General features: G+C 36.0%; 1 protein-coding gene across 5 annotated transcripts in view; it reads right to left on the bottom strand.

The window, feature by feature from the left end:
• Window positions 1-16,694, bottom strand: part of LOC118845877 (signal transducer and activator of transcription 5B) — a 76,912-nt gene that overhangs the window by 26,271 nt on the left and 33,947 nt on the right. For 3 of the 5 annotated variants that reach the window (XM_036753961.1, XM_036753963.1, XM_036753960.1), the window contains exons 2-3: window positions 3,182-3,322; window positions 200-356 (exon numbers count right to left, since the gene is read on the bottom strand). In XM_036753961.1, the coding sequence (XP_036609856.1) occupies window positions 200-356; window positions 3,182-3,309 (285 nt within the window). In that variant the 5' untranslated portion in view covers window positions 3,310-3,322. The remainder of the gene's footprint in view (window positions 1-199; window positions 357-3,181; window positions 3,323-16,694) is intronic. The other 2 variants (XM_036753964.1, XM_036753962.1) reach the window with 1 other exon arrangement.

The following is a 16,694-nucleotide window of genomic DNA, read 5'->3' as shown; positions in this document are numbered from 1 at the left end:
CAAAAACATATAACCTTTTTTAAACAGAGTAAACATCAACAAATCTAGGGTCCATTTACAATTGGTACCTCTTAGACATGCCACAAAGAAACAATGGGATAAAGAAACAAATCTAATTTCCTTTTGGGATGAGACCTCTAAAAGAAGTAGCAGATTTCCGTGGGAGGAAGGAGCAACTGCACCCAGATTTCACACCTACCTGCAGCTGAGTTGCATAATGCCCTAGCTTGATCTTCAGTAAAAACCCATCTTCCCCAACTTGGTGTTCAGCCTTCTTCTGTAGCTCCTGGATCAGACCCTCCAGGAGCTGAGTAGCTTTAATGTTCTCCTGTGGATTATCAAGATCTATTGAGTCCCTGGGGGGGAAAAAAATTACACATACGTGTATACATATATGCACTCAACATGTGCATTTTAAAGTGCAACCTCAACTCATGGTAAAATATCTTTAAAAATAAATAAATGAACTGCCTCTTTGCGCCCAATTAGGAAATTTTCACAAACTTGCTCCATGTAAATCAACTGGATGCCTATATTCATCTAATCCTCATTCACTGATTACCTTGGCTGGATTGTATAGTTTAGTTCCTTTACTTTTCTTTCCTTTTACAAAGCACTGTCCCTTGTTCTTTCTCCCATAGGTCTGCTCTGGGGGGGCTTGTGCTATCTGCTCCTGGAAATGAAGGGAGAAGGAGCATTTCCTTATACTTTATGGGCAGTAAGGGTTCTGGAACTTTGACAAACACATGGTCCTCTCAATTTTGACTAAACACAGTGATACCTCCAACTGAATGTACCACTTTCCCAGAGTCTAAATAGAATACCGGCTCTAGGCATTCTTGCACATCCCTCTTCTCTCAGTGATTTATTTCTCTGTCAGAACCAGGGATCAGACATCAAGTTTCTCAAGAAGAGACAGGAAAGGAATAGCAACATAAACACAGTAAGTCAATTTCTCTGTATTGTTTCCATTAAGCATTGGAAATGAACGTTCTGGGAAGAAGATACTCATAATGTTTGTGAAAGGTAGTCACTAATAGCACAAGTTACAGAGCTGGGCAGTGTTAATACTCTAGTAATGGTGAATGAGGTTCAGTTCAAATGCCACCTCCTACAGGAGGCCTACCTCTGATTCCCTCCTCTCTAGAAATTATTTTGTCTATTTGCTTATGTGTGTACATGATGTTACTTCCAAAAAGAGAATATAAGTTATTATTGACAGCAGAAGCTCCTTCTTTTTTTGTTCTTTGTATTCCCAGCGCCTGGCACACAGTAGGTGAACACTGAATGAATGAACTACTTTAAAAAAGGGAAAGCGCAGGATCTTGGAATCAGATTATGTTTGTTTATTTTAGTAACTCTGATTAATTGCTGCTAGACAGTACTAAAATTGCTAACTCCATTCACAGAAGGAACCAAACAGCTGTCAGACTGAAATAGCTCTCAGTCACAACTGACCTGGGCTGGATCCAAACAAGTGACCTAGTGCTAAACAGGCTCTATATTTCATTGCCCATCCCCTAAAGCCAATGCATCTGTTTTCTAATGTAGGCGCAAACAGAGGTACTCAAAGATTTGGCTGTTTACTCCAGTAAATAATATACCAAAATCAACACTGGGGAAAAAGAGGAAGGAAAGACAAACTTTAAAAAGTTTATTAGATGCATTAAATAAAAATGAATGAAAGATATAAAAAAATGACCCTGCATCATTAATGTTGAATTTGGCAGAATCTCCCTCTCCCTGCTTGATGCTCCCCTTACTCTTGAGATGGTTTTTTTTTTTTAGACTTTGAGTAAAACTAGGAGAAGTCTAATTTGCCTCAATTCAAAACTGAGTTATTGACTCATTTTAGTGATGTGAACAGTTTTGCTTGTCCTATTTAGGCCAGAAGGACCTGAGATTTTCTGATTAAAATCCTTATACTGATATGATCACTCATACAAACAATGTAAGACTAAAGCTGTATTATGAACCCAAAACAATTCTTTAATAGTCATTTAATACTGAGATTATATGCTAAAACTGCTTAGTGGAGCTTTAAAAATTTGAATAGAAACTTGCTATTGTTTCTTTGCCTTTTCCCAATAACCTCCCATGAAAAAAAATTAACACCTTGCCCCTAAAAATAAGCATCTAAGTGAAAAAATCAGGAGAGACAGTGAGCCAAGTACATTTGACATGCTTAGATTTTATGAACTCAAAGCTGATTTCATGCTCAAGGCATTTTAAGCTGCACAGAAAACTTATCCTTTTTGGAGTTATTCAATGTCACTTTTCTAAATGGAAATCTGCTACCATGTAACTTCTATCCATCCAGTGGCACAATCACTGAAATGCAACTAACCCTATGTATACAGTAGCAAGGAGAATGGTTCTTCCACAGGCCTGTCAAACGAAAGAGACCAGAAGCACCTACATAATATGGCAACCACAACGGACTGTATTAAAATCTCTAAGAACATTTCAATTCACTGTTGTTTTTAAGCCTGAAATACCTAATTTTAGGGCTGACAGAAAGTGACACTGACAGCCAAGGTTTCTGTTTGACATCACCAAGGAGAGGGCAGGTTACATTTGTTGCAATTTCTTTTGGATACACATTTGTCAGGTTCATCTGTCGCATTAGGAGGCTACACTTTTTTTTTTATATACTGACTCAGGCACTCATATAATGTTTTGTACGCTCTGGGAACTCAACATAACTTGATGGTAGAGATTCACTAGCCATAATGGTCTAACAGGCAGCTATGTGGTACAATGGATAGAACACTGGCCCTGGAGTCAAGAGGACCTGAGTTCAAATCCCACCTCAGATATTTACTAGCTGTGTGACCCTGGGCAAGTCATTTAACCCTATTTGCCTCAGTTCCTCATTTGTAAAACAAGCTGGAGGAAAACCACTGCAGTATCTTTGCCAAGAAAACCTGAAATGGGCTCATGTAGAGTCAGACCACAACTGAAAAGACTCAACAACAAAAATAATTTTCTAATTCTTTTAGCTGGTACCCTGGAAGAAAAATTCCCAAAGATTCCAAATCCACCACCCCTCTCTCCTCTCACTCTCTGCATAAAGACAGAATTTTAAAGCCTAAATTAACCTTCCACGATTCTTAACATTTATAGACTCCCACCAAGTACCCCAAGTTATTAAAATAAAAGAAAAAACTAGCCTACATACCAAGCTTGACTCTCAATCCACTGGGATAAGTAATGCCGCACCTCGATGGGGAAGTGCTGGCCATATAATGCTTGCATCTGGTGGAGGGCATCTCCCTGGAGCTGCTGTGCTTGGATCCACATAGCCATGGTTCACAACCTGCTAAATAAACCAACCAGATTTTTTGTTGTTGTTTTTAAAAATTGTCAAAAGACTTAACACTGTAGGAGAAGCTGTAAAGCAATTATGGTTATAATCCCTCCTAGTGGCCTAGTGATCAGTTTTAAAAGATTTCAACATTAATTGTGGACTTTATCAGACTTTGACACTAATGTCACTTAGAGTGGTCATAAGTAGCTGCCTGACAAGACTGATGCAGCTGCTGTCTAGGAAATCCTAAGAACAAAAGTATCATTAGTATAGAGCAGGGGTGGGGAACCTGCAGCCTCAAGGTCACATGTGACCCTCTAGGTCCTCAAGTGCAGCCCTTTGACTGAATCCAAACTTCACAGAACAAATCCCCTTAATAAAAGGATTCGTTCTATAAAACTTGGAATTAGTCAAAAGGCAGCACCCTTGGTACAGATAGAGAATAGAAGAATCTTTAATATCCACTATTTAATAGGTACTCTTTCAGATCCTCCTCCCAATACTGCCAAAATAAAGTGACAATTCAACATTATAAAGGGAAATAATAAACAATGGTAGGGGTTTGGGATCCTTTGATTTTAGTGTATGTAATAAAGCATTACTTTAAAGCAAACTCATGAAAAGGAAGGGTGAAAATGTCCAACGCCTGGTGTCTAACAAAATATCATATAGCTTGCTAACTTTCATACTCCAGTAACACATGGGACTCTGCATTCAAAAAGCATACATTTGGGGAAAACACCCCAAGATTCAACTTCATAGTCTAATGCCATGACATTTCTGAAGCAATGCTCAGCTACTTTACAACACTTTAAAAGCTACTATCATTATCAGCACATTCCAATTAAAGTCAGGGAGGACATCGAGAAAACACATAATGGATCAAAAGTTAAACAGATTAATATCATTCTTTAAGATGTTTTCAATTTTATATGTTTCACCTGATTGTACATGTATAATCCTATATCAAATTGCTGGCAAAATTTTTAAAAATGAATGTTAAAATTGTTTTTACATGTAATTGGGAAAATATTAATTTTTTAAAACTTTCTCAATTTTAGAAAATGTACTACTTTACCAAAAAATTAGGATGTGCCCTTTGTTTGCCTAGGTTGTCACAGCCTCCATCTCAACACTACCAGAAAGTCTACATCCCAATCATCATCAAAAATTGGATCAGTCCAGACCTCAAAAAGCAAAGTACCAAATTACTTCCCTGTACAAAAGCTCAAATGGAATCTCACTACACCCCTATTTACTACAGAATGGAATTTTATATATGGCAAGTCTATTTGTTTTAGAGCCCACCCAAGGGGATTTAGTTATGAAAGAGTAAAAAGGACCTCAGGCAGCCCTACAGCAGAGACTCTAAGGAAACTGATCTGCTATAGCTAAGGTCTGGAGTATTTTCTATAGATTTCTTAAATACTACAGATAGTACATCCATGTGTCAGGAAACAAACTTTACTTTTCTAAAGTCGTAGCTATCCGATCACATAACACTGAGCTATTTATGGGGCAGGTCAGTTAGCCAACAGTGAGAAGTAGAGTGGATGCCAGTGTCTATTTTGGGGTCGTGCAATGTTGCAGAGCAACATTTGAACAGAATACTTTATTTGGTGCTTTTTTATTGAGATCACAATAAAATCACCTATAAAACAAGTGCAATATTTTAGCTGGCATAAGAACCAAGTGAGAGAGAGAGAGAGAGAGAGAGAATCCTACAGAAGGAGTGCACTTAACCCAGTTTATTATTCAACCACATGTTACACCTTAATGAATGTCATGGTTTTGGATCAAGAGAACTTACATTTTGGATTTGGGAAGCTCAAAACACTTTGGAAAAATGATGGAGGATCACATAATTTTAGAGGTGGAAGGGACTTCAGAGGTCATCAAGTCAAACCATACCTGAAATAGGATTCCCTCTACAACACATACAATCTAAGTGTTTATCCAATCTTTGCTTAAAGATCTCAAGGGAAGGAAAATCTACTATCTCCAGGGGCAGCCCACTTTTGGATAGCTTTAATTGTTAGGACATTTTCCCTTACCTCAAGCTTTCTCTGTAACTTCTTTGTAACATACCATTCCTAGTTCTGCCCTCTGGGGCAAAGAGAACAAGTCTAACCTCTTCCAAATGGCAGCTCTTCAAAAACTTTAAAATAACTATTGTATGTTCCCTATGTGTTTTTTTTTTAATTTTCTAGGCTAAAACCCCCAAATCCCTTCAATTGATCTTTTACAGAATGAACTTGAACCCCATCACTGTCCTGGTTACCCTTTTCTAGATAATCTACAGGTTATCAATGTTCCTAAAATGTGACACCTAGAACTTAATACTCCATATGTGGACTGACGAGGGCAGAAAATAGCAGGATTATCATCTCCTTTCTGGATACTATAGCTCTCAATGAAGCTCAAGGTTCTATTAGCTTTCATGGATACCATATTAAACTGCTTGCTTATATATTCACTTTGCAATCCACTAAAATTCCCAAATCTTTTTTCAGATGAACTGCTGTCTAGCTATAAATCACCCATCTTGTACTTGAGAATGTTTCTTAACATAAGCATGAGATTTAACATTTATCCCTTTAAATGTTATATTATTTGATTTGGTCAATTTTTCTATCAAGCCTGTGACATTCTTTTTAAATCCTGAATATGTCGTCCAATATATTAAGTATTCCTCACAGATCTGTCATCTACAAATTTGATAAGTATTCCATATATGTTTCTATCCAAATCATTAATAAAAAGATTAAAGAGAGCAGGGCAAAACAGGTGGCTATATGGCACAGTACATAGAGAACAGGCCCTGGAGTCAGGAGGTCCTGAGTTTAAATCCAGCCTCATACACTAGCTGTGTGACCCTGGGCAAGTCATTTAATCTCAATTGCCTCCCCCCCCCCAAAAAAAAAGAGTAGTGCAAAGCATAGAGCCTCGGGGAAATCCAATGGAGATCCCTTTACATATTGACATTAAACCATTAATGACTACTCTTTGGGCCAGGTAAGTATAGGATAGTACACTTAATTGTACTATCATTTCACCCACACTTCTCCATCTTCTCTACAATAATAATATGATAGTTTATCAAATGCATTGTTAAAATATAGGCAAACTATATCTACAACATCTTCCTGATCTACCAGTTTAGTAATCCCATCAAAAAAGGAAATAAGGTAGTTGGTACGACTTGTTCTTGATGAAGCCATGCTGACTCTTTGTGATCATTACTTCCTCTTCTAGCTACTCACTATCTTCTTAATAATATATTCTAGAATTTTCCCAGAAATTGAAGTCAAGTTCATTGGGGGCATAGTTTGGAGGTTCCATTCTCTGTCCTTTTTTGAAAACTAATGTAAGAAAGAGAGTGAGGGAGAAAATTTGGAACTCAATTATTTTTAAAAAATGAATGTTAAATATGTATTACACATAATTGGGGAAAAAGTAAAATGATATTTAAATAAAAAAAAGAAAACTAATACATTTACCCCTCTTCAAACCTGTAATATTTCTACTTTTTAACAATCTTTCAAAGATTGAACTGCCAGTTCTTTCAGCACCTAGTATTAGAGTAGTTCCTTTGAGTCAGTTGGCTTGAACTCATCAAGGTAGCCTGGGGCTCTCTTATTACCCATCTTACTTGGCAGAGGAATCAATTCCTCTATTAGCCATTTTGTTTTGCCCTTTTTAGTCTAAAGACCATCTCCTTGATAGGAAACCAAGACAAAACAGAGCCAATCAAAATACAAACTGAGTGGCTCTACTTCTCTTAATGGTCAATTATCATTGTCCTATCCTCCACAAGCCATGGTCCTATTCTTTCTTTGTACATCCTCTTTTCCCATATAGTTTTAAAAGACTCTTTTTAATATTCTTAATTTTCCCAGCCAACTGTAGCACATTCTGAGATTTAGCAATCTGGACACTCCACTTATTAGAGTAGGCCATGCTTTATTTGTACTCCATTTAACTACCCTAGTTCAACGCGCTAAGTTGTCGGTGAATTCCCTGTATGTTTACAATGGTCCCTTTAGACAAGTATCTTTTTTCTTCCTCGTAGGAACTGCTGTCTCTTAGTCTGCTGTTTACCTATCCCAGACCCTTATCACCTCTTGCCTGATTACCATAACAAATTCTTGGGTATCATCTATAGAAGTCCAGTCTCTTCCAGCTTCTTTTGTCCTTCCGACCCCTGCCAAAGTAATTTCTATAATGCACCTGTCATTTGTTTTTCCACTCAATAGCTCCCTATTGAATTGGTGGTACAATTTAAATAAAGTATGATTTGTTTCATTCATTCTCTTTTTTTCCTATCTCAAACCTATTGTGGGTGCAGCCAGGTGGTACAGTGGATAGACTGCCCAGCCTGGAATCAGGAAGACTCACCTTCCTGAGTTCGAATCTTGCCACAGACATTTAGTAGCTGTATGACCCTGGACAAGTCACTTAACCCTGTTTATCTCAATTCCCTCATCGTAAAATGAGCTGAAGAAGGAAATGGTGAACGACTCCAGAATCTCTGCCAAGAAAACCCTAAATGGGACTGAAAAATGACTGAACAACAACAGCATAAATATTTATTGTATTAATATAGGCCCCATGAGTTAAGTGTATGATAATAAATTCCATCTGAAAGGCGTTCTGGCAAAGTGGAAAGAACACTAGCTCTGAATACAGAGGACTTGGGTTCAAACTCTGCTTCTGACACTACATGTGTGACACTGAGCAAGCTATTCACGGCCCAGCCTTGACCTCAGTTTCCTCATCCATAAAATAGACTGGATGGTCATTCTGTTCCAGTTCTAAATCTACGGTTCTAATATTTGGGACAAAATCATCTGGAGCCATAGTAAATGTCTAGGATTACACTTTGTAATAATTCTACTAAAATGCATGAATGTCTTATTTTAGTTCTTAATTTTATCAAGTAGCAGAATGTATGATTTCTAAGTCAAGATTTATTGTTCTCTTACAATAGCCTTAATCTAAGACATTTCATATAAAGTATTATTTAAAATACTCTTAAATTCATACTTATATCACTGTGTTGATAATATTTAATGACTTATACATGAGAGCAAATAGTTGCTCTGTGTATCATTATTATGGTGCTAATATACACCAAAACAGCCAAGGCTGTATAGCTTTAGATCATGTATATCTGATTATTTTATTAGGTGTTATGTGTCTTCTGCACATCTCACCTCTTTTTCTTTATATTTAGAGTAACTTTTGCAATAGCTGCTTTATTCTGAATCACTAGATCTTTTAATGTTGCCAAACAAGTCTTGCTTTAGCCATAAATTACTTTGCTTACTGATTATAAACATAGACTGAAACTGCAATATTGAAATATTTTTATAAGCTATTACAAAAAAAACCAATCTTACAGCATTAAGAATAAGTGGGAAAGTTAGGAAAGCCTCCAATGTGTTTGGTTGGTCCCCTGTGGTGAACTTAGCACTGTCTATGGACAAGAATTAACTAGGATTGAAATCATAGAAGAAGTTACAATCTCTATAACTGGAGGGAACTCCAAAATCGGTGAGATCACAGGTCCATATGAATATTAGAAAAACATAGCTTTACTAAAAATGAAATGACTAAATGATATGGTAAAAAAAAAATCACTCTTACACAGCAAGAAGGTCCATTTTAAACAGTAGTGACAAAGCCTCAAATCTAAGTGTTATTTTTCTCTGCCAGAATTCAAAAATCTCCACACATATGATTGGGTCAATTCAAGGATCAGGTAGAAGCAAAGATACCAATTCAGTTGAATAGTTGGATCCCAATCTTTTACTCTAGAGTATTTCATCAAAACCATAGCATGATACTCTATGTAAGCAACAACTATACATTTGTCCCAAATACAAGTCTTTTTCTGCTTACTTACAAACAGACCCATCTTCAATGCATGACATTCTGACAAGGGAAGTGGTTTATATCTTTGGTAAATCATCTCAGTGGCTTCTGCATCAGACTGGGAAATGGATTCACATTCTTAGTTTTATTTTAGCCCAAGGAAAATAGTCTGAGCTCCCTTAAGCCACACTTTCAGCAGTCTTAAGAATTCCAAAGAACTTAGGACAGCAATACTTCTTTAGATGTACAATTATCATGGTTTTCCCAAATAATTCAAGGCATCTATAAGATAGATAACAAAGCCCTAGAAAAATGGGACCCTAATGACTTGTTAATTAAAATGTCAAAGGAATCATGATGACATACACACACACAGCAAGGTAGAGTGACATAAAGGGTAGGTGACTGGCCTTGGAGTCGGGAAGACCTGGCTTCAAGCCCTGTCTCTCATACATACTAGCTATGTGATCATGGGAACATCGATTGCCCTCTCAGTGTCATGTATCACCTTCTAAGACTGTAAAATTAGAACCACATTGTTTATCTGCAATTACAAAGAGAGTTTCTACACCTAGGATTCCCAATACTGATAACATCTCAGGTCTGGACTGCATTGCCCCTTCCCAATCCAAACAAGTAACATACAAAATTATCAGTATTATTAAGCGCTTAAAATTAACCTCTCTGAAGTTTTTGACAGAGCCTTGTGGTCAGTGTGATGGTCAATGGCTACTGCCACAGACAGTGTAAAAGTTCACAGGAATTTGAAAAAATCAACTGTTGATACTGTTTAAAATGGGAGGGTAGGGCATGGTAGAAGAAAAGCAGTTCTGGCTTAGAAGATTTAAAAATGTATTCAAGGATTTGTTTCTATCAAAACCAATTATTCAACTTAAAACATTTTAAATGTCCCCAAGTCGTTGAGCCCAAGTACCTGAGATAGAACTAAGTTCTAGGAATAACAGGTCAGCTTACAAATAGGGATGCTTGGGAAAATTCTGCAAAAGACTTAGAACTTACAGATGTGGCCTTGGATTGTAGCTTCCTCAGAGGTAGCTAGATGGAGCAGTGGATAGAGCCTATGGCCTAGAGGCAGGAAGTCCTGACTTTAAATCCAGCCTCAGACACTCATTAGTTGTATGGCCCTGAGAAAGTCACTTAACTTCTGTTTGCCTTGGTTTCCCCATCTGTAAAATGGGCATAATCGTAGCACCTACCTCCCAGGGTGGTTGTGAGGATCACATGAGATAATAATTGTAAAGTGCTTGGCACAGTGCCTGGCACATAGGCACATGCTATATAGATGTTAGCTATTATTATTCCTCCCCTCCTCCACTTCCAACCTTATCATATATCCACTCCACACAAACAGTACTTGCTTTTTTCTTCTCATACCCTTCAATATGATTTGGATATACCCTGAACAGATCTTGGAAAAGAATGGCAATCCCATTTTAAAAAATCCATTTTATTAGCAAAAAGACTTCTCTAGATGAAGGTTCCAAAAGAGAAACCAGATGTGAGTCTGTATAGTACTATAAGCCTCTGTCTTCTCAACTGTAAATGAGGATGAAACGTCCCACCTTCTAGGATACTGTATAAGCTTTTAAAATAGCAAAACAAGGCCTTACCATAAGACTGAAACTTCTAAACCAATACATTTGTTCAAATGACTTTTTTAGAAAATGGGAATCTTAGAATTGGAAAGGGACTTTTAAGTCATATAGTATAAATGCCTACCTCTTGCAGTGGTCAGTCAGTCATTAAGCATTAATTAGTTGCTTACTATGTGCCAAGTACTGTGCTAAACAATGGGGACACAAAGAAAGTCAAAAGACAGTCTAATCTAAAAGAGTTTACATTCTAAAGCGGATGACAACATGAAAATAAATATGTACAATTCATGTATGTTTTTAGAGATAGAATTTTCCCCAAGGGCTGTTTTAGTGGCATCTCAGAAATTTTGGCATGTGATTTCATCAGTAACATTTTCTTTCACATAGTTATTGTTTCTATGATTTGGTCTTTGACTCAGCCATCATTTAGGATTTCATTGTTAAGTCTCCATTTGGATGCCTTTTGATTGTATTCTCTGAATTGATTTTTATTTTTATTGCTTTATAGTCTATAAAGGATGTGTGTACTATTTCTACCTTTTTTATTTGTTTGAAATATCTCTGTGTCCTAATGCATTGTCTGTTTTTACAAAAGTTCTATGTATCTCTCCTTCCCCCACCCATCTTGCTTCTCTTTATGGACTATCTTGATTGCTTCTATTTGTATCCCCCAGCCGACCATGATATCTGGGATGTAGTAAATGATTATGTATATTCTTTGATGGTACCATTTAGAAGATGACTTAAGTCTTTTAGTTCTAATTCCTCCAGCAATTTATTAAATTCTGTATTTTCCCTTTTATTTATCTTTGTGTTAAATTTGTCCAAAACTGAAAGAGAGACAGACAGACATTAAAATCTCTTCCTGATACCGGAGAGGATTTTACTATCCCTAACAATCTCTATTGAACACTTGTAGCAGTAGAAACTGATGACCTCAACATATCATTTTGGGGCCACTGTAATTATTAGAAAGTAATCTAAAATCTTATTCTTAGTAAATTTTGGCCAACTGATTTAATTTTATCCTCTGGAGCTATACAGAATAGATAAATACGCAGAGAAAGCAAATTTATATTTGATTTAATAATAATTTAAATTTTAAAATGATTTAATAATCATTTACTACATCCCAGATATCATGGTCGGCTGGAGGATACAAATAGAAGCAATCAAGATAGTCCATAAAGAGAAGCAAGATGGGTGGGGGAAGGAGAGATACTTGTGCAGAGTTAGGGAACAGAGCTATGGGAAATTGTATGGAGGCTTGGGCCCCAGCAATATAAGAAAAAAGCTGACTTAATAGAACAAATCAAGGGTGGACAAAACAAGGAATCAAGGGTGGAAAATGTGCAACCTATCTTCAAATCACTATTGCAGAGTAGAAAACTCACTGAACTGAAATTCAGGAGACCTGGGATTCTAGTCTTGGCACTACTATTAACTGACTGTGTGATCCTGGGTAAATCATTAATTTTGTGTTTCAGTTAATTCTTATGTAAAATAAGAGGGTTAGAATAGATGTTTAAGTTTACTTCCAGATCTATGATTATTATAAAAACAATTATGTCCCTACTAAGCTAAATATTTACCAATTCCTTTAACATTACTCATGTAACATGGTTTCAAGTCAATCAACAAGCATTTATTAGGCACCTCTCGTGTGCCAGCCATTGGCTGTCCTCTGGAAGAATTCCAGTTTGTCCATTTCAATTTTAAAATGTATCTAGAAATGAATTGAAGAACACAATACGACAACCAAATAAAGTTGGACGAGTAGGATTACTATTGCCCTTGTTCTAGATACTATGCATTTATGCATGAATTCTGAGACTGCTTTAGCTTTTTTGATGCCCTTTGTCAGTCCCCTTAGTGGTGGTATGGGGTAGTAGAAAGAAATTTGTAGTCAGAAAACTTTGGCTTCAAATATTAGCTTTATCACTTACTAATTGTGTGGCTGACTATAGCCCTCTGAACTTCAGTTTTCTCACCTGTAAAATGAGGATTTGTTAGCTTCACTTTCACAATCTACTTTATAGGGTCATTGTCGTTAAGTCATTTCAGTTGTGTCCAACTCTCAGTGACCCTATTTGGGATTTTCTTGGCAAAGCTACTGGAGTGGTTTGCCATTTCCTTCTCCAGCTCATTTTACAGATGAGGAAACTGAAGTAAACAGGGTGAAGTGACTTGCCCAGAGTCACACAGCTAGTAAGTGCCTAAGGTTAGATTTGAACTGCACCATCTAGCTATTGATTAAGGTCATTGGCAGGAAAGTATTTTTAAAATGAAGTGCCATATAAACCATTATTACTATGCCCAGCTTAGCAAATTGGACAATCATGTCTTCTTCGTCTTCAACAGAGTTCTTAATAAAAATGTTGCCCATGATAGAGCCCTATTGCTTGTCATTAGAGACTTTCTTCTGTGTTGATGTTGAGAACTATATTTTTGACCCTAGTGCCTAGCACATTGCCTGGCACATACAGAGTATTCTAAAAAAAAAAAACTTTGCTGAATTGAATTGAGTTAAAGCTACACTCTTTGGATATAATCATTCAACCAGCTACAAATTTTGGAAGCGAACAAGCCCATATTTCTTCCTCTTGTCCAGAAGGATACCACAGGAGCCTTTTATTCAGGAGTCATATGCAATCAAGAAGGTAAAATAAATAAATAAATAAATAATGTTAGTTTTTCTATCTTTTACAAAGACAAATCTGACAGCTAGTTAAACACAATCAAATCTCAAATTTCAAAAATTTCAATTTTAGGTGATTTATCAAAAATTTTAAAATAAACTTCACTGATAAATATAGTGACAAAATTAAAGTTGAGAAGCTGACCAGTCATAGGAATACATGATGCTAAAGATTATTTCATAGATAGTTCACAGATGAGAAAGAAGCTTTAGTACTGGTTCAAATCTGAAAAAAAAACCCAGTGAAAAAACATGGAGATATGACTACTAGAGACATTAGCTTAGTTTTTGTTCAAGGACAGAAGGCAGGGTATGTTTTTAATTGTCTTACAGAGGAAAGCGACATTGGTTCTAGTTACCTAGTAGTGAGGACTATGAGTGACATGAAAATATTCAACAGCAATAAAAAATAAATTTACTATTTGTATGAAAATTGGCCTAATAGTGAGTACCCAAAATGTTAGATTAAAAGTATCATGTCAACAAATGGGTAAATACTAGAGCCACCTTTCTTTTGTAACAATATTTCTAAAAACACCAGAATATAAGCTGTCAAAAAGGCAATACCCTAGAAGATATTAGACTATTAAATGAAAAATAGGAGTAGGAGGAAGAATTTAAGTGTTGGCTCATAAACAAGAGAACAAGGAAAAAAAATTCAGAGGTAATACTGAGGTAATTATATTCTGGGAAACCAATCACTCAAAAATCTGTTAAGTCACAATCAATCAACAAGAATATATAAAGCACTATATATGCCAGGTATCATGCTAGACATTGGGGATAAAAACAAAAAGAATTACCCAGTTGTTACTCTCACAGAGCTTACTTTCTAAAGGGAGGCAACAGGCACACACACATACACAATTTTATATATATATACACACACACATACACATACGTATATATTTTTAAGAAGTAATAAAGGGAAGATCAATTTGCACAACATAAAAATCAAGTCTATATCACTAATGGATAATTATTTTTTTTTAATTCCACTTGAACATAAGATGCTTGGTCAACTAAAAAGCACCTCAGAAATAATGAGAATACAGAGTTCTATCTCTCATAGTGAAATTGTCCTTGGGAGTCTATCAGCATCTGGATTTATTGGGCTTTTTGCTGCTACTAGCAGGATGCTGACAACATGAGCCAGACTCTTGATATCACTATGTCCTGAAGTATGAATACATATACTGCTTTAGGTTCCAAAATGCAGCAAGTAAATGGAACAACCCATTTCTGAAGAAACTACATCAATATCATTTTGCAATGAGCTGAAAACATTTGCAGTAGCTCACAAATAATGAGCATCTGCATTATGGGAAAAAGAGCTAAATATAATTTCAGGCTTCCACATAGTCTTATACCATTTTCTGGAAGCCTGAAACTTTCTCAGAATCCTTTGTTAGCTTCAAAATTTCAAGTGGACATTTGTATCTGTACCCATTTTATATCGTCATTCAAGATTAAATCATCTTAGAAAGTGGCTCATACACAAAGTTTGTGGTGGATTTTTTTTTTCTTTCTGTTATTGTTCTGGCAAAAAGTTTCTTCAGCCATTAAATCTGCTATAATTTTCTGGAGCTACTTAGATGAAGGTTAATCTCCTCCCCAAACTCTGTAGTAAAAACAAAAATACAGATAACTGATTAACAAGGTGCTTCATGTTTCCACGAATTTTCCCTTTGCCACTGAGAACTACAGTATTACATTTTGGCTGAGCAAAATCTGCTTTGAAGGCCATCAGAGCCCAGAAAAAGACATTAAATAGATAATTATGGACAATCAGTCCTTCTATACAACAGAAGCCAACTATCCTGAAATACATAAAGAACCCAATATTAAAAAGACAGAAATTTATGTTTTTATCCAAATTCTGGCATTTAGAGTGTGCTATTATCCCACAGGAGCAGCTAGGTGGCGCAGTGGATAAAGTACCCAGCCTGGTGTCAGAAACATTCCTCTTTCTGAGTTCAAATCTGGCCTTACTAGATACTTAATAACTGTGTGACCCTCTGCAAGTCACTTCATCCCGTTTGCTTCAGTCTCCTCATCTGTAAAATGACCTGAAGAAATAAATGGCAAACCACTCCAGTAATCTTTGCCAAGAAAACCCTAAATGGGGTCATGAAGAGTCAGACATGACTGAAAAATGACTGAACAACTAATATATGGCCTTTATATTGTAGATTAAGTTAGAAAAGGAGAGGGTTGCAAGGGAAAATTCTGAGTTACATATAATTTTTAAAAAACAAATGCACTTCTATTGAGTGGTTCACATTACAAAGGAATAAATCAATTATATTCATAATTAGTTAAAAGATTTCAAATAAATAGTAACAAACTAATGATATGGCTTCAAGTGAAGATTAAAGCTAAGAATGATTTTTTTGTCATTCCTTTGGGTTTCATTACTGTATCTAAATCCTTTAAAATTATTTTGGACTCAATATTATTTACACTTAATTTTATTTAGTATAACTTTCTTCCAAGATAAAGATAAATTTTTAGTTTAGCCCAGACTGAAAAACTGAAAGTTCTGAATTAGCAAAGTTTGAACCAATAATGCTTCTTTCTTCTTTTTTTTATCAGTTCTTTTTTTTAGTATTTTTTATTTCCCCAGTTATATGTAAAAACAATTAACATTTGTTTTTAAAACTTGGAGTTTTAAATTCTCTCCCTTCCCCCCACTGAAAAGGCAAGCAATTCTATATAGGTTATACATGTGTAGTCATGCAAAACACATCCACAATAATCATGCTGTGAAAGAAAACATAGACAAAAAAAGTCAAGAAAAATAATTAAAGTTAAAAAAAAGTATGCTTCAGTTCAATCTGTATTTAGACACCATCAGTTCTTTCTCTGGGGATGGATAGCATTTTTCATCCTAAGTCCTTCAGAGTTGTTTTGGATCATCGAATTGTGAGAATAGCTAAGTTATTCACAGCTCATCATCTTACAATATTGCTGTTACTTTGTACACTGTACATTTCATTTTGCATCAGCCCACGCAACTCTTTCCAGGTTTTTCTGAGAGCATCCTGCCCATCATTTCTTATAGTACAATAGTACTCCATCATAATCACATACCACAACTTGTTCAGCCATTCCCCAACTGATGGGCATCCCCTCAATTTCTAATTCTTTACCCCCAGAAAAGAGGGCTATAAATATTTTTGTACATATAGGT

This window comes from Trichosurus vulpecula, chromosome 4, assembly GCF_011100635.1.
Source record: "Trichosurus vulpecula isolate mTriVul1 chromosome 4, mTriVul1.pri, whole genome shotgun sequence".
Classification (NCBI taxonomy): Eukaryota; Metazoa; Chordata; class Mammalia; order Diprotodontia; family Phalangeridae; genus Trichosurus; species Trichosurus vulpecula.
This window is presented reverse-complemented; position numbering and strand designations above follow the sequence as displayed.